Below are 24,264 nucleotides of genomic sequence, written 5' to 3'. Positions count from 1 at the left end.
AGGCTATTAGGTTTCTACAGACTGTATTTCATTCCTTAGCACCTACTGTTGCTTGGCAACAGCATCCAATTTACAAGAGCCCAGCCCAGTGAGTGGCTAGCTACCTAAAACTTTTCTGTTAAGATACACTGAGAGCCAGAACAGTTTAATTCTGATGTAGAGCAATTCTTAAAAAAAAAATCATTCTACCTATTATTTTGTCTGTGATTATTTTTCAGTTAAAATAAAAACATCATACCCATCAACGGGTCTTAATTTTACTTGTAATGGGATGGAGGGAGTTCCTGGGGACCACAAGAGACCCTTGTTAAAAATTCACTTTCAAAGAGAAGGGGTGTGTGTGTGTGTGTGTAGAACAGTAGTGTCTCATGGGTCCAACTGAGATCGGAACCTCCTATACTAGGTGCTGTATGTACACATAGAGGCACAGAGAAGTGAAGTGACTTGGCCATGGTCACAGAGCAGGTTAGTGAAGAGTTGAACGCTGTGCTATGCTATCAATATATTCCCTACATTCATAGAATATAGAATATCAGGGTTGGAAGGGACCTCAGGAGGTCATCTAATCCAACCCCTGCTCAAATCTCCAACTAAATCATCCCAGCCAGGGCTTTGTCAAGCCTGACCTTAAAAACTTCTAAGGAATGAAATTCCACCACCTCCCTAGGCAACCCATTCCAGTGCTTCACCACCCTCCTAGTGAAAAAGTGCTCCAGCCCCCTAATCATTTTTGTTGCCCTCCACTGGCCTCTTTCCAATTTTTCCACATTCTTCTTGTAGTGTGGGGCCCAAAACTTGACACAGTACTCTAGATGAGACCTCACCAATGTTGAATAGAGGGGAATGATCATGTCCCTCGATCTGCTGGCAATGCCCCTACTTATACAGCCCAAAATGCCGTTGGCCTTCTTGGCAACCAGGGCACACTGTTCATTCATATCCAGCTTCTCGTCCACTGTAACCCCTAGGTCCTTTTCTGCAGAACTGCTGCCTAGCCATTCGGTCCCTAGTCTGTAGCAGTGCATGGGATTCTTCCGTCCTAAGTGCAGGACTCTGCACTTGTCCTTGTTGAACCAGGTCAGATTTCTTTTGGCCCAATCCTCTAATTTGTCTAGGTCCCTCTGTATCCTATCCCTACCTTCTAGCGGATCTACCACTCCTCCCAGTTTAGTGTCATCCACAAACTTGCTGAGGGTGCAGTCCATGCCATCCTCCAGATCATGAATGAAGATATTGAACAAAAGCGGCCCCAGGACCGACCCTTGGGGCACTCCAGTTAATACCGGCTGCCAACTATACATGTAACCATTGATCACTACCTATTGAGCCCGATGATCTAGCCAGCTTTCTATCCACTTTATAGTCCATTCATCTAGCCCATACGTCTTTAACTTGCTGGCAAGAATACTGTGGGAGACCGTATCAAAAGCTTTGCTAAAGTCAAGGAATGACACATCCACTGCTTTCCCCTCATCCACAGACCCAGTTATCTCATCATAAAAGGCAATTAGGTTAGCCAGGCATGACTTGCCCTTGGTGAATCCATGCTGACCGTTCCTGATCACTTTCTTCTCCTCTAAGTGCTTCAGAATTGATTCCTTGGGGACCTGCTCCATGATTTTTCTAGGGACTGAGATGAGGCTGACTGGCCTGTAGTTCCCCGGATCCTCCTCCTACCCTTTTTTGAAGATAGGCACTACATTAGCCCTTTTCCAGTCATCCGGGACCTCCCCCGATCACCATGAGTTTTCAAAGATAATGGCCAATGGCTCTGCAATCACCTTGTTCAGAAGCGGAGAATGAATGTTTCCAGCTTAATATGTTTGCTTTCCCAGTGGTGCTGCCTCCATCTTTGGTGCTTCATATGTAACTTTTTTGTTTAAATGGGAAAACAAATGAATAGATTCACTTTTTTCCTTAGCCTTGCTTTCTGCAAGCAAATGTTTATCTTTCAGTCAGTGGCAGTTTGCCTTGGTGAGCTCATTAGGGTTAGGCCCAGGAGGTTATCTTTTTTATATTCTTTCAAATTTCTTACATCAGAAATGTTGAATTAGGAAATTGAGGTTTACAGATAACTATGTAAAATAATTGAGTCCTGTAACATTCTAAGCTTCTCATACTAAAGCCTTGTATTTTGCATCTTGTCCACACATTGGACTGGATCCTGACCACCCCTAATCAAATAAAAATTTCAGCACCTGGATCACACCCTTTTTTGTCTTTTCTTTAGGCCTTGGTATATTGATAAGTATGCCTGTCAGAACAACCAAAGACTAGAAATGGGAGAAACACAGCGGCTTTGGTTTGCAGATGTTTGTGCAAATTTGATATAGACTCAAGTAATGAAGTTTAGATTCGAAATTGGAACCCAATTTGAACTTTTCCCAAAATTTGGAATTGTTCCTGGATTTGTTGTTCCAGTTTCACCTGTAGTGGAGAACCACAGTGTTTTGCACTGGAATTAGATCTGAATCTAAATTTCCCTGATGTATGTTCTCTACCTTCATCACTTTAGATCTGGTGTTCAAGCTCAGGCCATTTCCATTGTGAACCTTTTCATTTAGTTTTATGGTTTTAGGAAACTCTGAAGCTGGGTCTGTTTTTTCCCTTTTCCTTATGGAATGCCTTCTCCAGGTAGCAAAAGCCCTGCAGATTAGCTGTTGTAGAATCTCATGATTTTGTACTGTAGCCATTAGAAGACAGAAACAGGAGACCTGGGTTCTATTCATGATTCTTCCACTGACTTACTGTGTGACACTGGGCAAAGTCCTTTAGCTTCTCTACGTTTCACTTTTCCCAATTTTCCTATCTTCATGCAATGCCTTGAAAACCCTGTAGGAAGATGCTATGTGTATGTGTGCCAGTATTATTTTTATTTCTCTTGTGAATTTCACCAGGCTGAATATGCCTCTATATGGGAAAAATAAAATAGAATTTTTTAGAATAATGTGATGTTGAATGTTATAATGTTTTTTAAAGAAGCAAGTCAGCAGTTTCAAAAACAATAATTGTATATTGGCATGTAGGCAACAAGACTTCTAGAATATTTTGTGTCCCTTGTGTGTATATACCAGAATTATAATGATCTGTACATTCAACATGATTTTTCTCACTCAGATTGAAGCATGCATTTCTCATTTGACAGAATATCTTCATGAAGCCAGGGCTACATTCCAATGCCATTAGTGAGAAATTTGTAGTTTCATGTCAATTCGATCATTGACTTCTTAACTGGAAGTACAGTGCACGATCAACTCCCATAGATTTCAATAGGACTTGCACAGATTGGGGCATGACACCAATGATTTGTGGTCTGGAAAACATGCCTTACAGTGACAGAAGGAGCTCAGTCTATTTAGCTTATCAAAAAGAAGGCTAAGAAGCAAATTAGTCATGGTCTAGAAGTACCTATGCAGGGAGAAGATACTTGGTATTAGAATGCTAATTAATCTAGCAGACAAAGCGATGGCAAGATCCAGTGGCTGGAAGTTAAAGTCACAACACTCAAACTGGAAAGAAGATGCAATTCTTTAACAGCAAGAGTAATTAACCACTAGCACAGAGTATCTGGTAAGTTCTCCATCACTTTGTGTATTTACATCAACACTAAATCTCTTTCTAAAATGTATAGCGTAGTTCATCCTCAAATTGTTGGGCTAAATGTAGAAATCACTGGATGAAATTTTGAAACTTTTGTTGTTCAGGAAGTTGGACTAGAATGCTAGAAGTTACTAATATTCCCTTCTAGCCTTAAAAATCTATGAAACTCATTGTACATATGCCACCGAACAGCCAGAGACCCAGGATAAAATTTAAAATTGGTGACCTAGAGGTGAAAAGCTCTGTTTTAGCTTCTTTTTTAGAGAGGACTAGTGGGTTGAATAACCCACATATCACTAATCTATATTTTAGTTCTGAGTGAATGAAATTTCTAAAAGCTGGCAACCCCTAGAACAATATTTTAAAAAGATATAAGACCCTCATAACAAATAAATTAGACGCATCCTATAGTACATAGAGAGGCATAGTCTAGCAGCCTTAAAGGAATGAGAACCAGGAATTTCTGTGTTCTAATCCCAGCTCTCATGCTTGTACTTGTCTCTGGCCTTGGGTAAATCACCTAGTATATTTACTTCAGTGTCCCCGTATGTAAAATCAGGCTACCTTAGAAAATTGTTCTGAGAATCAATTAGTAAATGAGATAGATTCAGTCCAATATCTAGCTTCTGTCTATTTAATGCCATAGAGCATTCAGGTGGAAAATTAGGGAGGTAACAAGGCTGAGGTGTTGCCAAGTATTTTAGGGACATGTATAGAGGTGTGGGTGTAATTTAAAGTAGGGGAAGCGACTTTATCTTAACCATTTAGTTAGAGTGTTAGCCACTACATGGATGTTTGGAATAGTGCTAAATAGCCAAAAAAGCAATTAGAACTTTCTCTTGACACATCCTGTTTTTAACTTTCCCAGCTCTTGCCTCTTCCAAGCCTTGGGTGACAAAAAGGAGGCTAACTCCACTTAAGCAGCAAATAGTGCATTCCAAATTGATGCAATATAACTCCATTGGCACACATCCCCACTTTCTGCCTTACTTACCCCACCATGTATGTCAATGATGAATAGAACTCATTACAGTTTTTTCTGTCATGAAAAAAATCCTAATAATCACAAATTCCTGGAAGTTAAAGAGACAGAAGAGGTCTACTGGTCCCATCCAGTTAATCTTTCTACTAATGCAGGGTTGTCCCCCAAAATACGATTCTAGAGTCTTGTGCAGTCTAGTTCGCAAGTAATGAGGCTTCCATCTTTTCCTTTGGGATTTATATCACAGCCTAATAGATCTCACTCTCAGAAAGTTTCCTGATATATATTCCTGAAGAATTTCTGGCTCATATTTGTGCAGACTTTTGGTCTGGATTTATTCCTTCTTTCCTTACTGTAAATACGAATGCTGAGAGCCATATTTTTTACCTTTAGCATTGGAGTGCAGCCCTGGCTTCATCAAAATATTCTGTCAAATTTGTGCCTCGAACAGAGAAAGATCACTGAGAATGGAAAATTTCTTACTGATAATTTCCTCTCTGCTAGCGGCATCGCCTACAATTCTGGACATCTGGATTGCTCTCCTCTCTCTGCAGCTCACAGAGATGAATCTGTGTTCTGGCACCGTATAGTGGGGCTGTGCCCCCTCTGCTCCTGCTTGCTGCTAGATGAATTATTCCCATGCTGTAAAATTTGCATAACATCACTATTAACAAATATTCCAGAGATGGCAAAATAACTACAGTAACTCCTCACTTAAAGTTGTCCTGGTTAACATGGTTTCATTGTTACGTTGCTGATCAATTAGAGAACATGCTCGTTTAAAGTTGCACAATGCTCCCTTATAATGTTGTTTGGCAGCCACCTGCTTTGTCCATTGCTTGCAGAAAGAGCAGCCGTTGGAGCTAGCTGTTGGAGGCTTGGAACCAGGGTGGACTGGAAGCCCCCCATCGGCTCCCCCTATCAGGTCCCCGCTCCCCTAAGTTCCCTGTGCGGCAGCCGCCCAGCAGGCTATCAATTGACAGGCAGTTCAGCTATCCCTCCCTCCACTGCCATATGCTGCTCCCAGGAGCCTCCTGCTTGGAATGGGCTGAGATATTGGTATCCTAACTTCCTTGAGGGATGGGCAAAAGGTGTTTTGTTTTGAGAGCCGTGTCTTATCCCAGACCACAATGTGAGGGGTGTCCTGACAACTGAGGTCAATGTATCGTTTGTACATTGGTGGAGTTGTGGTGGAGTATGAGTGGATTTTTAATTTTTCATGGTTGTGGTGCAGGTGCTTAGAGGCTGTCAGAATGAGAGAAACTGGCGATATGGACAGGTGAAACCAAGAATGGAAACCATAGATGGTGTAAAAAGGACTCTGGTGGATTGATTTGTGGTCAGAATTATTGTATGTAAACTTGGTAAAGTGAAGAAGTGATGGTAACTGATAAAGCGGCAGAGATGATGCTCCAGAATTCGGTTTACTTATTGTGTCTTCGCATAGGCTGAGGAGGCTCATAGATTAACGTTCAAGAGCTTGAACAATTCCTACCAACGATGGGAAATGAACTGCGATTCTTGGTTAGATGTAATATCCAGTGGTAAACCCTGGAGCTTGAAGATGTGATTAAAAATAGTTGGGCTGTCACCTCTGTAGTAGAGATTTTCCTGCAGAGGACAAAAAAAGACATCATTATGAGGAGGTCAACGATAACTATTGTGGCCAAGTGGCCTTGGGAATTGGAGTGATCAATAATAAAGTCCATAGAGAGAGATGACCAGAGTTGAGATAGAGTCATCAGTGAAACCAAACTGCCCAGGGTTTCTGCTTATGAGGTTTTTGTCAAAGCACATATGTTGCAGGAATTGATTTAAGACTTTATAGACTGATGTAGTTTTGACCACCAGAAATGACGAGAGACTAACTTCATCATTTTCCAGTGACTGAAATGGCCAGCCAGGGACGAGTAGTGACATAGCTGGAGTAGGGCTAGATGTGGTTGGCCATTGGGGACATAGATCCAATCTTTTAACAGGAGAACCCCATTCTTGACTGTGATATTTGAGTTGGGGGCCGGGTGTGTAGTGGTCAACAACAGTAATACCACAAATGGATGGAGGCAGGAAAGACTTCACAAGAGACAAAAAATCATTGTTCACCTATACATTGACAAAAGGCAGGCTTCAAGACTGTGGCAGGCTGTAGGGGTCTATTCCTTTTGTCCAGGTATTTGTTCTTGCGAGACAACACATCAGGCTTGCCATTCCAGGTACAAGGGTGATAGGTGAGGGTAAAACCAAACTGGGAGGAAAAAGGATCAGTTTGTTTGAAGATGATTGAGTACCAAATGGATGTATTGGTCATGGAGGGCTTGGTTTTTCAAGAAGATGATGATGTCATCTAAATAAATCACTACAAACTGGTCCCGAACATCTCTAAAGAAGTCATTGACAAAGTGCTGGAATGTGGTTGGGGCATTGGAAAGGCTGACGAGCATGACAAGATATTCATAATGGCCATCCAGGTGTAAAACACTGTCATTCACTCATCGCCTTCTTAAAATCAGACTAGATTGTAAGCACCACAAAGATCAAGCTTGATGAATGTTTTAGTGGAGCTGACCCTCTCCAATAGTTTTGCTGATCAAAGACAAGGGTTAGCTATTCTTGATGATAATGTTGTTCAGGGCTCAACAGTCTACACAGAGATGGAAGGAGCCATCCTTCTTTTTGACAAGCGTATTCAGAGTCCTGGTGGAGGATGTAGACAGACAGGTAAAGTTTTTTGCCAGGTTCTCATGAAGGTATTCCTGTAGGGCCTGGAATTCTGGTTTGACAAGGGATAAATCCATTCAAATGGAATTTTGGCCCTGGGCTGTAGCTCACTGGGACAGACACAGGACTGATGTGGGGGTAGGATGTCAGCATTTCTTTTGTCAAACACATTGGCAAAATCTCAATATTTTGCAGGGATTGGTAAATTGTTACCTTATTGAATTTGCTGGACACAGAAGACAGTGGCCTTCCCCACACTGTTTCTTGTTTCCTTGGTGCCTGACTTAGCTAAACATCATTGCTGGCAGTAGCCCGACTCACACTGTACCTCTTGAATCTTCCAGAAGATATTTGGATCAGGGACCAAGAGCCAGGGGATGCCAAGTATTATGTGGAAGTGGAGTGAGTTGATCAAGTTAAATTACAGGGTTTCTTGGTGGTTTTGGATTTCAAACCAAAGGGGCATAGATTCATGGGTAACAGGACCTGAGAACAGTATCAATCAGTTCCACCAGGTCTGGGGTGAGCTTTCTTTGTACCAGAAGTTGGTTAGCCTTATCAAATCCAGCATTCATAAAATTACTGGAGACTTTACAATCCACAAGTGCAAATTGAGAGCAGTTCACCTCATGTGTAGACGGGACACAGAGACGGAGCAAGACTTGCAGGTGGGGATGACAACAGTCCACAGCTGTTAAAGTTGGCTTGGGGCACCCAATTTGGTGATTATGTCAAGCTGTGACCCTTCTAAAGGGGCTTTATGTGGTTATTACCCTGATCTGCTGCAGGTCTGGATTTGAGGGAGCATTTGGTGGCAAGACAGCCTTGTCCACCACAGTATAGGTAAAGGCCGTTCTGTCACTGATACTCCTTCTCCCAGTCCGTGAGGTGTCTTTGCATCACGTTGATCTTCACAGGCTGTCACCCTGGGACTGGCTGAGGTAGTAGCTGGAATGGGACCAGACTAGACTGGGGTAGAACATATACCCTTTTTTCCCGTTGGCGCTATTTGAACAGTTGGTTCTCAATCTGTATGCATAGTTCAGTGTCTGAGTTCAACACTGTGGGGGCCTGAGGGGGGCGGTCTACCCAGGCCTACTCATTTTTATGTCATCTGTTAGACCCTGACGGAAATGATAGATCTGTGCCTCCTCATTTATTCCATGTCAGTGAGCAAACGTTGAATATAGGTGGCATATGCCAAGATGGACCAATGGCCTTGTTTAAGAAACTGCAGGGCAGCGCTGGTGATATGAGCACAGTTTGGACCATCGAATATGAGTGAGACGGCATGGAGGAACTTGTCAAAATTGCCAAGGACCTGGCTGGACTGCTCTGGGAGAGGAAAGGTGCAGTCTAGCACTTCACCAGTCAATAAATTGATAACCAGCCCCACTTTGGCCTGATTAGTGGGTTACATCTCAGTGCACATCAGGAAAAACAGATGGCATTGGTTGAGGAACCTGCGGAACTTCTGGTAGTTCCCATCCAACTTCCCTGGCAGCAGGGCCTTCAGGCCTTGTTCTAAAGGTACTGCATCTGGCTACACTGGGGGTACTGGGTTGTCGGGATCTGTGAGCAGAGAGGGTGTTCTCCAGTTGGAGCTGGGCACGTTGGCTCTGGAGGCACTGAATTAACTCCGACATCTCAGTAGCAGACGTGACAGAGGTTTCCATCTCAGTTGCTTGACCAAGCATGAAAAGGGCAATCTGCTGAAATGGTCAGAGTTGCCAGGTGAGACAGAAGCAGATGAAAGCTGGAATAGGGTCTGGCTGGCGTGGGAACAGGCATGGGCTGGAGCAGGAGCAAAGGTAGTCTGTTGAAACTACTGGCAGGGGGAATGTTCCTGGCCAGTTAGTGATGAGCAGACTGGAGAGACTGTTTCTCTTTGGAGCCTATATACCTGCCTTGGGATCACAAGAATGGAACCTTACCTGTGGATTGGGTGAACCCTGCGGGTAATTGATGACTCATTGCATTTGAGCAGGCTCAGTCTCAAAGGTAACTCAGCGATGAGTCATGATGGCCACGAGACCCTGAGCCAACACAGAAGAATTGTCTTCTGTATGGACACTGAAGTCACTTAATACAAATCTGGAGAATGCACAAAACAAGCAATTTGTAGCCCAATATTTACCTTGGCCAATTAAAATATACAGCAACATATTCCTATATTAGTACAGTGATCCAAAGCTGGATGCTTGCATAACAAAAGGACAAAGGGCTGGAGTGTGCGTGGGTAGAAGTAGTTGAAAGAAGCAATTTACCCAAGAAGTGGTTGTAATTTTCATTTGGACTCCTACTATTTGCCCTTATCACCTTTATGTTCTACATTGTTCTTCCCTGACCTTGGTATAGTGGCACTGTATGATGCATTCCCCATGTGGCTGGAGGCAGAAGCCAGTCTCATTCTTTGAATTGGTCACTGTCGTGCGGCAAAGTGAGGTAAATGTATTTCTGTTTTTCACTTCAGTCTGTTTTGCAGGATGACTTGGAAATGCGGTGCTTTCATCTTGGATGTGATGCTTTTTTGAGAATATCATGCCCACAACAAGGTGTAGCAAAAGAGAAATTCAACTAATAGGCAAACCATAAAGAGTTCAGATTTGTTTCCAGGCACAGTGGTTTATTGGTTATTTTTCACTTGTTTCTGCATTACGTTGTTTTGATGATCTTGGCAGGGATCTGTCACTCTATGTAGGTATAATTGAAACTTGTTTCCCCTGAGGAATCACTCTGCCATTTGGTTGATTTGTTTACTGACATTGACAGAGATCTTAATGGCTTTTAAAACACAATTTGTGCATCACTGAATATGCACCAAAAAGGAAAATAAGATTAATGTATTGGTAAAGTGAGGTTCTCTTCGCAGTGCTTTGGCGGTGTCATAAAGTCTCCACCTGAGCAAGTCATTGTAGGTTCAGAAATTGTATGAGATCCCTATGCAATCTACATCTTCACTTTGTTGTTGCTTTTTATGTTCAGGGCTTTGACTACAGATTCTCTAAAAGGTAGAATATAAAGAATTGTTTGTAGCCTCCAGAGCTGTTTGACCACCTTTTCCATTGTGTTTTGTCTTCATCTTAAGCCAAATTGAGGCTGATATAATATAGATGTAATCAGTGAAATATCTCTTTGGGAGGGGTCTTCAGCATTATAGCGTTTAACAGTACCAAACACTATAGTAGTTACTATTGATTATTACAAAACATCTACTTCCATAAATTCATGCTGCGCATTACAAACATGGGCCCTACTTCAGCAATGGTATTTAAATATTTGCCTAGTTTTAAGCACATGAATAGTCTTTTTGAAGTCAATGGGTCTACCCACAACATCTGGGCAGGAAATGGTTTTCCTATCCATTGAAAATTTTTAAGGTTTCAAAAATGTTCCCATTCTGCATTGGGATGAAACTAAGACCTTCTTAAATTTTAGGTGAAAAACCATAGAGCATGCCCAGAATAGCCCCATGGGCAGGGCACTCACCTGGAATTGAGACCCTGTTCTGCCTGTTGAGGGCAAGGGACTTAAATCTGGGTCTCCCCCATTCCAGGTGAGTGCTCTGATCATCAGGCTGTCTGAGGTGGGCTAGTCTCTTGTTCTCATTTTGACCAGAAATCCCATCCTAAACCTAAGAAAGCTTCCCAACAATACTTTTGTTGAAACTGACAAAAAAAGTTTTGGTTTAGAGAAATTTGCATTTTTCAATGAAAAACTATTTCATTGTGAAATTTGCAACCAGCTCTACTACTAATATGCTTAAGTACTTTGCTGAATTGGGGTTATGGACATAAACACAGATTTTGTGCTCTGACAAGCATAAAAACAAACGACAAGACACAGGACAGTGAGTGAATTATTAATGAAGAGAAGGAGGCATTTCTTGAAATGTTGATTCAAAGATGAATAGGATGCTATTTTTAATATCCCAAAAGGTATGGGCTCAGTTCTTCAAGAGATTGTCCACATAGATTCTGCTCTTTGTGCACATGAGCATAAGACTGGATTATTTTCAACAGCCATGTCTGTTGGGGGTTATGCCTGTGCTCTCAGTGTCCTCTTGCTCCGCATAGCAGTGCGCATAAAGAACAGGGCAGCCATAATCTTCACTCAGTTCCTTCTTCTCTCCCATGGCTGCAAGGTAGAGCCCTGTAGCTCTTAACCACATTCCATAGCAAGTGAAATGAGACTTCACATGTTGGATGTTGTGGGAGCATTATCCTTTTACTTGAATAGGACCAATCCATTCAGGTGTGCACCTGGACTCTTCTCTATATTTGCTGAAAGGGGTAAGGAACAGCCTGTATCTTCCCAGAGATGAAGTGGGTCTTGGACTGTGTCAGGAGTTGCTCTGGTTTGGCTAAGAAAGAGCCACCTGGACAGATTAGAATTCATTCCACCAGAGTTCAGGTGACTGGCCTCCAGTCTGCTTGGGTAGCATTCCCACAGCAGAGATATGTAGATAAGCAATGTGAAGTTTATCCAGACCTTTACTACTCATTATTATCCAGACCTTTACTACTCATTATTCTTTGGTAAAAGCTTTCAGAGCAGTTGCTAGTTCAGTTAGGTATCCTACAGTCACTCTTGAAATGGGCCTCTGCTCACCAGCCTCCTAGCACTGGGTTAACAGCTTGTTAGTCACCAAGAATAGAAAGTCTGTGGACAATCACTCGAAGAAGAAAGAGAACAATTATTTGCCTTGCAGTAACTGTGATTCTTCCAGATGGGTTGTCCACACAGATTCTGAATCCTGCCTTTCATCCCCACTGATCAGTGTCCTGCTCGTGGGGGATTCTTATTAGAAAAGGACCTGAGGGCAGGTTATGGCTGCCCTGCCCTTTATGCTCTCATCTATGGGAAGTGAGAGGAAGCTCAGTGCAGGCGTGGCTTCCACGGGCACTGCTGTGTTGCATGCATGGGGCATGTGTGCACCAAAAGTGAAATATGTGTGGAGAGTCACAGTTACTGCAAGGTAAGTAACCATTCTGTCCTGTGTTGGGTGAAAGTTCAGACAGACTATTTTATCAGAATGTGTTAGTACCTTCCTAATTATTATTCTTTGAAACACATTCTTATCATTCAGGCAGATGGAGTTTGCCACGATTTCGCTTATTAGTGATTGTGAACATCACAAAGAGATGTGTTTTGAGAATTTTGCTGATTTTGTAAGTTGTTTGTCAGTTTGCACATACATAACTGAGATCCAAACTGAGGCTGACCTCAAATCAAAACTATAGCATAATATCATCTTGCCTTTGTTACTGTATCCCTCTTCAGTAGAGCTTACTGATTTTGGTACCACAATGATATTAGAGTTACATTATTTATATTGCCTTTTTTATCCAGGGATTGTAACATGCTTTATAACAATGGCTAAGCAGCACTATCCTCAGTTTTACTGCTGGCAAAATTGAGGCCGAGGTAGGTTATGGATTTGTCCAGAATCACACAGTAAGCCATTGGTAAAGTCAGTGATAGAAACCATGTCATCTTATTCTCAGTTGCGTGCTCTAATTGCCAAATTAAATAGCATATATCTTGATGATACTTATTTAACTGATCTCTCTATTGCCTTGTAGTGCCAAGAACAAGAATTTTGGCCACTGGTGGAGCATCATATAATAAAGAAATCTTACAGGTAAGGGTAGATCGCTGAGTTTGTTAAGAAAATTACATTGCACTGGATATTAACAGCTTTGGCAGAGGTTTATATTGGTGTATTGAGTTTGCCGCCTCTATAGCTGCACATAAGATTGAGAGTATTTGAGATTTTAAGAGCTATTTTTCAAATTTTGAGATCTTGTGTGGAGTGTGTTAACAAAATTATAATAATTTCTCCCCGTGTTTTACAGGTTAATCCAATGCTAATTTCAAATTGAGTTCTGAAGAGTATTTACAATTGACTAGTTTTGTGAAAGTATCTTAAATGCTGATAACCTCCAAGTCTCATAACTTAAGTCACATCATTTCAGCAACCAAACCAAAGAGGTGTTGGTAAGAGTGCATTTAAGGTGAGATTTTTAAAAATGTTCAGCGTTGGACCATTAATTTCAATGAGAGCAGAGTTAGGCTGAACACCTTTGAAAATCTCAGCCATAATGTCTATGGGAGTGGTGGAGGCTGAAGTCCTCTATTCACCCACAGGACACTTACAGCATAGGCAGTATCAGTACAATCTACTGCATACTGCCCCACCAATGCACATCAGTCCCATTGTGAAGGGATCACCTCTAGGTGATGAGAAAGTAGTTTAGTCTCCCTGGCCCTTTAGTCATCAACCTCTCTCCTGAGATTGATAATTAGTGCTAGTTGTGGTGGTGTATTTGTGACAAGGGCAGTTGTCCAGTAGGAACTGGACTGATCTTGCTCATTTATTTCACACCTACCACAGAACAGCTTTGAGACTACAAAGGTCTTTGACAAAATGACTCACCAGCCAATGTGCCGCTTTGTGGCTTGGTGCGGCAGCGTTAGAGTTTTCCTCGCTATCGTCTCGGTGACACACCATTGGGGTCTGCTGGGTGCCACCTTTGTCTTGTGACTCAACTCTCTGGCTAGGCCATGGTTTAGTCTCACCACTTTCGAGGTAAGTGAGAGTCCTGTCCAAATATAGTCTGGTGGCCTTGTGCCAGGGATTCAGCCTCACTGTAGGCCCACTAGACCTTTTGACCCTGGTCTGGGGCTTTCACCAGTCCTTTCACTGTGGCCTATAGGACAACCAAGTCCATCCTTCTATCCTGGGTTTCAGCCTCGGGCCCCTGCAGCAGGCTATTAAGATCTGCTTCTTCAGACTTCCTGCTTCTTCCCTGGGCTTCTATCTACTGCAGTCTGCCTCTAGGCCTTCTTCCCCAACCCCTTTCAGGCCTCAGAGGAAAGATAACAAAGGAAAAGCACAACACAGAAATAGTCCAAACATGTCTCTGGCCTCCCTCTTTCAGTGTCCTCAGAGCTATTGCACAGTGTTTTCAGGAAGCTCTGCCAGCTTCATCCTCCCTTCCTGGGAGCCAATGAAGAGAGGTCTGTCCACCTCCCAGGGTTGGGACCTTCTGAACTGGGCTCCTGCAAGATTAGCATGCCTCCCAGGGGTGGCGAAGCAAGGCTGCCTGAGCCCAAAGTTGTATAGGCAGTTTTGCCTGGTGTGGGGTTTGTACACCCCATCACAGTCTTGGTCATTATGGAATTGATCCAGATTTGAGCTCATGACTTAGAAGTGAAAGGCTCCATATTTCCCGAGTCATCCAGAATCCCTTTTCTCAGTTTTGTATGACAATAGGGCTTAAAGTGGATTGGGACAAGAGAAAAAAAATGACACATGTTGCTTGTTGCTGTTATTTCTCTTTGTCTGTTGTATCTGCTCTGGCTATTCTAGCCAACAACTTGACATAAGGAAGATTAAAAACTATGGGCCAGATTGATTTGTGCTTGTGTAATTCCACTAAGGCAACACCAGGGTTGAACTTGGGCCAGTACATTTAGTGGGAGTGAAACCTTAGTTTCTAAAGCTATATATACACCCTAGAGCCATTTGTAGAGCTCCTCACTGTTATATCTAGGCAAGGAGCTAGATGTTTTTCACAATACATTTGTACACAGTGAAACAAACTTAGAAAGGGGGAAATAAAGTTACAGAACTTGCAGTTTAAGTATAATAAAACTGCTATTAAAACTTGTTAGAAGTGTCTTAAAATAATATGATCAATATAGTGCCATTCCTTTAATTTAATCACTGGTTAATTGGATCCTTTAAAATTTAATCAAAACCTCAGGAAACAATGTGTTTTCAAGTTATTGTTATTGCTTTTGGATAATTCATTCTGGGGCTATAGAAAGCTGTCACTTAATAACCTCATTTTATACATACCAAAGGTAACACTCAAGAATATCTGTTAAGAACATAAGAATGACCATACTGGGTCAGACAAGGTGTTCATTTATCCCAGTATCCTGTCTTCTGGTAATGGCCAATGCCAGATGCTTCAAAGAGAATGAACAGAACCAGGCAATCATCAAGTGATCCATCCCTTGTCGTCCAATCCCACCATCTGGAAGTTAGAGGCCTAGGGACAGAGCATGGGATTGCATCCCTGACCATCTTGGCTAATAGCCATTGATAGACCTATCCTCCATGAATTTATCTAATTCTTTTTTGAATTCAGTTACAGTTTTGGAATTCACAACATCCCCTGGCAATGAGTTCCACATAGGGTGACCAGACAGCAAGTGTGAAAAATCGGGATAGGGGTGGGGGTAATAGGCACCTATATAAGAAAAAGCCCCAAATATCGACCCCAGATAGGGACATCTGGTCACCTTCCACGGGTTGACTGTTTGTTTTAAGCCTGCTGCCTGTTAATTTCATTGGGTGACTCCTGGTTCTTGTGTTATGTGAAGGAATAAATAACATTTCCTTATTCACTTTCTGCACACCATTCATGGTTTTATAGACCTTTATCATATCCCCCCTTTGTTGTCTCTTTTACAAACTGAACAGTTTTATAATCTCTCTTCATATGGAAGCTGTTCCATATGAATAATCATTTCTGTGGCCCTTTTCTGTAGCTTTTTTTGCAACAGTGTTACTCTGTTGACTCATATTTAGCTTGTGATCCATTATGACCTTCAGATCACTTTCCGCAGTACTCCTTCCTAGGCAGTCATTTCCCATTATTTATGTGTGCAACTGATTGTTCCTTCTTAAGTGGAGTACTTTGCATTTGCCCTTACTGAGGGACCCCAGTCATTATGCCCTTCCAGCATGACTGTGAACCACAGATAACTACTCTCTGGGAACGGTTTTCCACCCAGTTATGCACCCACCTTATAGTAGCTCCATCTAGGTTGCATTTCCCTAGTTTATGAGAAGGTCATGTGAGACAGTATCAAAAGCGTTACTAAAGTCAAGATTCACTACGTCTGCCGCTTCCCCCCATCCACACGGCTTGTTACCCTGTCAAAGAAAGCTATCAGGTTGGTTTGACATGATTTGTTCTTGACAAATCCATGCTAACTGTTACTTATCGCTTTATCTTCTAGATGTTTGCAAATTGATTGCTTAATTATTTGTTCCATTATCTTTCCGGGTACAGAAGTTAAGCTGACTGGTCTGTAATTCCCTGGGTTGTCCTTATTTCCCTTTTTATAGATTGTCACTATATTTGCCCTTTTCCAGTCTTCTGGAATCTCTCCTGTCTTCCATGACTTTTCAAAGATAATCGCTAATGGCTCAGATATCTCCTCAGTCAGCTCCTTGAGTATTCTAGGGTGCATTTGATCAGACCCTGGTGATTTGAAGACATCTAACTTGTCTAAGTAATTTTTAACTTGTTCTTTCCCTATTTTAGCCTCTGATCCTACCTCATTTTCACTGGCATTCACTATGTTAGACGTCCAATCACCACCAACCTTCTTGGTGAAAACTGAAATAAAGAAGTCATTAAGCACCTCAGCCATTTCTACATTTTCTGTTATTGTTTTTCCCTCCTCACTGAGTAACAGGCCTACCTTGTCCTTGGTCTTCCTCTTGCTTCTAATGTATTTGTAGAATTCTTTCTTGTTACCCTTTATATCTCTAGCTAGTTTGATCTGGGGCAAAAATCTGTCTGGGGATTGGTCCTGCTTTGAGCAGGGGGTTGCACTAGATGATCTCCTGAGGTCCCTTCCAACTCTGATATTCTATGATTCTATGATCTTGCTTTGTGCCTTGGCCTTTCTAATTTTGTCCCTACATACTTGTGTTATTTGTTTATATTCATCCTTTGTAATTTGACCTAGTTTCCACTTTTTGTAGGACTCTTTTTTGATTTTTAGATCATTGAAAATCTCCTGGTTAAGCCAGGGTGGTCTCTTTCCATACTTCCTATCTTTCCTACACAGTGGGATAGTTTACTGTTCTGCCCTTAATAATGTCTCTTTGAAAAACTGCCAACTGTCTTCAATTGTTTTTCCCCTTAGATTTGCTAGTTCTTCGCAGTCTGCTTTGGACTTAAACTATCTTGAGTAATTCAGTATCATCTGCAAAATTTGCCTTCTCACTGTCTATCCCTTTTTTGCAGAACATTTATGAATATGTTGAACAGCAGTGGTCCCAGTACAGATCCCTGGGGGACACAGTTATTTACCTTTCTCCATTCTGAAAATAGACCATTTATTCCTACCCATTGTTTCCTGTCTTTTAACCAGTTACTGATCCATGAGAGGCCCTTCTGTCTTATCCTATGACTGCTTACTTGGCATAAGAGCCATTGGTGAGAGACCTTGTCAAAGGCTTTCTTAAAGTCCCAAGTACTCTATATCCACTAGATTACTCTTGTTCACATGTTTTGACCTCCTCAAAGAATTCTAATAGATTGGTGGGGCATGATTTCCCTTTATAGAAGCTGTATTGACTCTTCCCTGACAAATCATGTTCATCTATGTGTCTAATAATTCTGGTCATTACTATAGTTTCGACCAATTTGCCTGGTACTGAAGTTAGACTTACTAGCCTGTAGTTGCCAAGATCATCTCTGGAACCTTTTTTAAAAATTGGTGTCACATTAGCTGTCCTCCAGTCATCTGGTACAGAAGCTGATTTAAGTGATAGGTTACACACCACAGTTAGTAGTTCTGAAATTTCATATTTGAGTTCCATCAGAACTCTTGGGTGAATACCATCTGGTGACTTAGGCCTGCCTAATTATACTTTGACACTTGATTTGCCAGAGTCTATGCTCCTTTCTATTTTCTTGTTTTAAAATATAGTCCTTAATGTCTATACTAGGGAGTTTTTCCTTTTACATCTTTGACTCTTGATGAATGACTGCATGAAACATGTGGTGAAATGTTTGTTCTTTATTTTTGACATTGAAAAGTTCTATCTGTTACTTTTGGAGTCACTCACGAGGAAGAAATCACACATTCTAAATGGTTTGTTATATACATGAATTTATGAATAAGCTTAAATTCGATCACCAAGCCATGGAAAAAGAAGAACTGGAGTACTTGTGGCACCTTAGAGACTAACAAATTTATTAGAGCATAAGCTTTCGTGGACTACAGCCCAAAGTAATTGTTATTATAAATTTGTTAGTCTCTAAGGTGCCACAAGTACTCCTGTTCTTCTTTTTGCGGATACAGACTAACACGGCTGCTACTCTGAAGCCATGGAAAGGACGTCTTGATCAATTTTCCATTTGTCCCCTAAAATAGAGTTTCATGTGATGCTTGATATAGATGGATCCTTAGAAATGCTTACTTTACAATGCTACCTGAAGGGACCACAGCACTGGCTTGGTTTAGATTAAAAGTAAAACAAGTTTATTAACAACAGAAGATAGGATTTTAAGTGAGTTCAAGTAAGGGATAGAGTTAGATATGGGTACAAGCAAATAAGTGTGAAAAACACTTTCTAGTGGCTAAGGCTTAAAACAACAAGGTACAGCCTTTATTCAAGGTAGTTTCCTTACCAATCTACCTTCCAGCAAGATGGCTGACCACCATTCTGGTCAGGATCTTCCACAAAGTCCAAAGTGCTTGGTTCCTTTATCTTGTTAGGTGGAAGGTAACTTGGGGTTTTTTGCCCCTCTCTTTTATAGTGCAATGAACCTTTACAATGGATTCTTCTGAAGGTTGTCTTAAAGCAAAGTTCAATCAAGCTGTGAGGAAGGCTACGTAGAGTCTTGTGAGGAAGGAAGCTTCATGCTGGTTTCCTTTGCTGGTGTTTGCTAAAATGCCAATTAATCTGTATTCTGCAATGTCCTCCCTGTGCCGTGATGCTAAGTGATTATCTCCTCCCCTTGTTGCCTTGATAGTTCTGTTTATCTTTTATGTAAATTGCATTTCCATTGTCTCTTAATGCACCTTGGAAGTACCTTCAAGGTGGCAGAACCACATTACTTTGTCTAGAGTGGGGTAATTTCAGCCCTGCTCAGCAGACACACTTTAAGAACATAATTCACAATATGTTTGTAATTTTGAATTTGTAGTCTGTACATACAACCCGCAATAATATTAATGATCAGTATGTTATTAGATTACTATTGATGTCTTACATTATACCTTTTTAAATACAGGTTATAACATTAGTGAGTTGGTGTACACTGAACTGGTCTGGCCAGCTGAAACTCACTACGAGATACCATTTAGCCCCCTGTCCTCTTGCACTGGGATACTGTTAGGGTCACACGACTCCTATACCACCCTCCCTGCAGACCCCAGAACAAGGGCTATGTTGGGGAGAGAGAGGAGGAGTAGCTGGAATGCTCTGGGCCTCCATGCTGCTCTAACCTTGGTCACGTCTGAGCAGAGAATCGGGGAGTTGCAGTCGACTCCCTCACTTCTCCCCTCCTTCCTTCTACTTTGCTGAGCAAAAACTTGGTGAAGCAGAGAATCTGGCCCCCCATTTCTTGGTTCAGGAGTGAACATATCTGCCCCTTACAAGTCTTGGGGGATGATTCTGAGAACTTGCTGGAGATACAATGACCACATACCAAAGCCTTGTAAGTGACAACGTCGTAAGAAATGTATCTTTATTTCCTGGCCCCAGTCACCTGACCTGAGTCAGGTTTGCAAAGGTTAGTACTGTGTCACATGAAAAGGATCAGTACACATTGACCCCTGAGGTAACTGTTATAAAGCCTGCACAAACATTTGGCTATCATGTGCAGGAACCATTTGCTTGCCTCAGCAATTATAAGGAATTACTTATTGCCCTGTGTTTCACAGTCATATGTAACAGATGCTTTTATACTTCCCAGGTCCTGTCTGATGTGTTTAGCGCACCAGTGTATACTATTGACACCGCCAACTCCGCTTGTTTAGGATGTGCTTACAGAGCAATTCATGGTAAGGCTGTGAAGAAAAGTCCTCTGAGCAACCCGAACATTTAATTTTCATGCACCCAATACCCATGGTTAAAGTTTCTGAAAAAAAGTGAGGGGTATATAAAGCATAGGACCAGATCCATAGCCCACTGAAGTCAAAGGGAGTATTTCCACTGACATCAATGGGGTTTGGATCATGCCCAGTAAGAATAAAAGTGAATTTTTAGGGTTTCACTCACTCTCACTTCTTGCAGCAGAATTTAGGTTTGGGCTCCCAATGGCAGATCGTCTGCCTAGAGGGGAATGTAGGATACAGCAGCACAAACTGCAGCAACCTCCTCTCAGACAGGAGTGGGACCTGGACAGATGGCAGGTACATCCCTGGAAATGGATGAGGTTTGCTGGGAAGGATGTGCAGCCTTGATGCACTGATCCTCCACCAACAGATACCCAGTTGTTAATTAAAGCTCCCCTCTCCTGACTGAACCCACAAAGGAAGGGGGAAGGAGTTAGAGAAAACCAGCCTAGTAATAAATACTGCCAAAACGGGTGACATTAAAATAAATCTTCTGTGTAAAACTTGGCATTTTTAAATGACAAACCATCTATCAGCATATACAAGCTGTGCTGTGCTCCACGTTCAAGCTGTGTACGCTTCATGTTGTGAATGCATAAATCTCTTGTTCAGTCATTTCATTTACTGCAGTACATCACCAGTTGTAATGCAACAGCCAAAGTCCCAGAAGTAAAGGTGTCAATTAATTTGTGTATTGATGTAAAAACTTGTATGTTAATGACAGGTTCTCAGAGGGTTAATGATGTTGAATCCCAGGAAGGTCTTTCTTCTTCAGGTATTTTGGAATGCTTTAATAGCATTGTTTACTGTTAAACATGTTCAAAGCTGTGGGCCAAGTCCTTAAAGTCCTTACTCAGGCAAAATTCCCATAGACCTCAATTAGACATTTTAGCAGTGGACAGCCTATGTCCAGGTTCATGCAGGGTCATAACATTGAAACAGAAGCATGGTGCAGACAGTGCAGATCATCACAAAAGCATCCAGATTTCATTTTCAGAAGCAAATTCTGCCTTCAGCTACATGTTACGCCCACATTGACTGCACTCACAGGTCTGAAGACAAAGCAAAAACTCTGTGCAGCAGAGAACCAGAATCAGTAATTTTAACACACAAAATATGCCTCCACCACTTTGTTTCCAAAGAAGATGCAATGGTGCCATCAGCAAAGCATTTAGGAGAGTGGAAATAGCAGCACCAGTAGGAGTGAAGCATGCTGAGGACATTTTTACACTTTAGGGACCAAATCCCCACATCCTTCCTCTGTTTTACTCAGAATGTGTCCTATACTTCAAAATCATCCTGAACTTTTCCAGTACATGCTGGATTCTCTGCCCTTGAATACAGCTTGAGGTGCACAGCTTCCATTAAGATTTATGTAGCTATTTCATATGGCCAGAAGATGGGGATTCCCTCTGTCAGTATAGTATTTGAAATCTCAGGTATGCTGCTGCCCAATTCCCCCTCCTCCCTCCCCCTCCCCCCCACGGCATCAATGGCATTTTTGATTGATACTGTTCAGCTGGCTCATTCCTCTGGCTGAGCAGAGGAATTGTGTAAAAATTAAGACTTGCTAATATAAATGAAATATTGATGACAAGGGCCCCTTAACAACATTATAATTTATATCTACAAATACAGTATTCCATGGTTAGTCTAGGTTGTTTGGCAGGAATAACAAAGAATACCTGAAATGCTGTAGCTTACTCTGCAAGGGAGAATGCTGTGGTAATGGGATTCCCTCTGACTGTTCAGCTGCCTCATGTATCATCATAGTTTAATGAGTATTTGTAGTACACATTTTCTTGATTCTGTTTTCACATCTCATCCCTATCTTTCTAGCTGTGCTTTTTATTTTGGTTACACTTTGTCCTTGGATCCCTTCCTTCTGCATATTTTCACTGCTACTTACTTTATTATTGGTGTCCATAAATGATTACTGATATTGTTGAAACTGCATCTCTGCTGCTATATCCCACCATAAAGTACAAATTGAATGACTGACCAAAAACTCAATCTCAGAGTCTCCACATTCCACATCAGTGCATTGGAATGTAAGACCTTTGCCATTTATCCTTCACTTTTGAATGCTGACCCAGCGAGGGAGGATCAATATAATGTATTAATTTGCCAGTGTGTCGAGGCACATTCCTCAACTTGCTTTTGAGAATTGATCCGTATTTTGATTCTCTCTGCAGGTCTTGTGGCAGAAACAAGTGTGTCCTTGGTAGATGCAGTTAAATTAGCACCAGAGCCTAGATTAGTTGTTACACCAACTGCTGGGGCAGACCAGGTGAGTAGCTTTGGAATTTCATCATTTTCAATTTTATTTCATTTTATTTTCTGTATGTTTTAAAAATGGTTGTTTTTTTTCCCCAATAAAATGGATGTACTTGTAACTTGCGAGACACTAGGATTGATTTGGGGAGATCTGTGTTTTTGTAATGATACAATATCTGAGTGATCACTATATTCAGACCCATAAAAGAGTAAATTTCCCCAATCAGATACATGCAGAGAGGAAAAACTGTCATCTTTCAAGGACAGAAAGTGTTATAACTTGGGTTTAATGCCAGTGCTGGTCATTTGGGTTCTGACTGGTAATATTGACAAAATAGTCCAGCAAAGTGCTACTTGGAAAAATGTGAATGAAGTTATGTTCTCTGTTTGGAAAACATCAGAAAAATCCGTGCCTGCCTGATTTTTAATATTGATCAGCAATCATTTATGAAAGGCGCACACATCTTCACTGATAACTTCCAGTCTGAACAGCCAAATGGTCCTAATTAGAAATAATGCTTACTAGAACCAGTTTTCACTACACACACATTCTCTAAAGTTTTACAATTCCCTCAAAACAGGAAACTTGTTTTTTGTGGGGCCACATGGCTAAGCAACCAGTTAGGCAACAGAGCCACATAGTTCATGTAAACCAAGGAAAGAATTTGTCTTGGGACTTCCAATTTCCCATTAAAGGCAATTTGTTCCCATCTGGAGTTCCATAAGACTGTAGCTCTATTACAGCTTTTTACATATAACTTAATATCATGTAATAAATGAACAGTATAATGCAGCAAGAATCCTGTACAGTAGTAACTTAGTTGTAGTTGTCTAGGATCTAAATACCTTCTACCTCCACTAACTTCAACTATGTACAGATTTCTTCTGCATTAATTTAGTCTGTTGGCATGTTGCATAAGTTGGATACACCATGTCACTGGGCCTCAGTGGGTCACAACTTAGAATGCCATATTCAGGACAAGCTGTTGGGAAATAGGGCAGACTCACACCAAACTGGTGGTTATTCTATCATTAGATTATACCAAGCCAGTAACAAAAGTAAACTTCTGTCTCACCACACTGGCTAAAAAGAAGTCAGAAGTGCAGTCTCCTTAGGCATTCCAGCCCTTATCTCACCTCCCAGACACTGGACTCTATGAGGAGTGGTTATTGAAAACCAATTTCATCACATGTAAGGTCCTTCTAATCTCAAGAGATCAGCCACTTAGCGAGGTCAATATATAGCTCAAATCTTACCCAATAATCATCATGCTGCTGCCAGTCCGCTAGTAACTAAAATCTAAAGGTTTCAGAGTGGTTTATTAATAAAAAAAGAAGAGAGTTAAACTGGTGAATAGATCATATACATACAATAGTGGCAGTATTCTTATATCTGGTTTGTAGCAGTGATATTACAGACTGCTGGCTTGTAAAGTCTCTCTGGTAACTTCCAAAGTATTGGAAGGTCCTCAGTGCATAGTTCAGTATGCTCCTTTTTATTGTAAATGCACAGTCCAGAGAATCAGAGCAGGAAAGAGGCAAAATGGGTCTTTTATACCCTTAGCTAGAGGCCTGGAAATTTTCTATTTCAAACAAAGCTCATAGCCTAGTTTGTGGAAAATTACCGGCACAAGATGGAGTCCAAGTACACATGAGCATATCTCATGTCCTTACATGGCTTGCTGACTCACAGGTATTAACTGAGGCAGAGGCATCTGTAGGAAGAAATATCTTGGTGGAATGAGTTTTTTCTGTGCCCCATTGTGAGAGTTAAGTGTCTTTAATGGGCCATCAACACAAAACTG

At 41.5% G+C, this 24,264-nt stretch overlaps 1 protein-coding gene across 3 annotated transcripts in view; it reads left to right on the top strand.

Annotated features, from left to right (window-relative positions):
* The window catches only part of XYLB (xylulokinase), a 145,626-nt gene that overhangs the window by 110,055 nt on the left and 11,307 nt on the right, over positions 1 to 24,264 (top strand). For all 3 annotated transcript variants that reach the window (XM_034759948.1, XM_034759947.1, XM_034759949.1), the window contains 3 exons: positions 12,886 to 12,944; positions 20,041 to 20,128; positions 22,378 to 22,472. In XM_034759948.1, the coding sequence (XP_034615839.1) occupies positions 12,886 to 12,944; positions 20,041 to 20,128; positions 22,378 to 22,472 (242 nt within the window). The remainder of the gene's footprint in view (positions 1 to 12,885; positions 12,945 to 20,040; positions 20,129 to 22,377; positions 22,473 to 24,264) is intronic.

Source organism: Trachemys scripta, chromosome 2 (genome assembly GCF_013100865.1).
Source record: "Trachemys scripta elegans isolate TJP31775 chromosome 2, CAS_Tse_1.0, whole genome shotgun sequence".
NCBI classification, from domain to species: Eukaryota; Metazoa; Chordata; order Testudines; family Emydidae; genus Trachemys; species Trachemys scripta.
The sequence above is the reverse complement of the archived record's forward strand: the minus strand, read 5'-3'. Positions and strand labels throughout refer to the sequence as shown.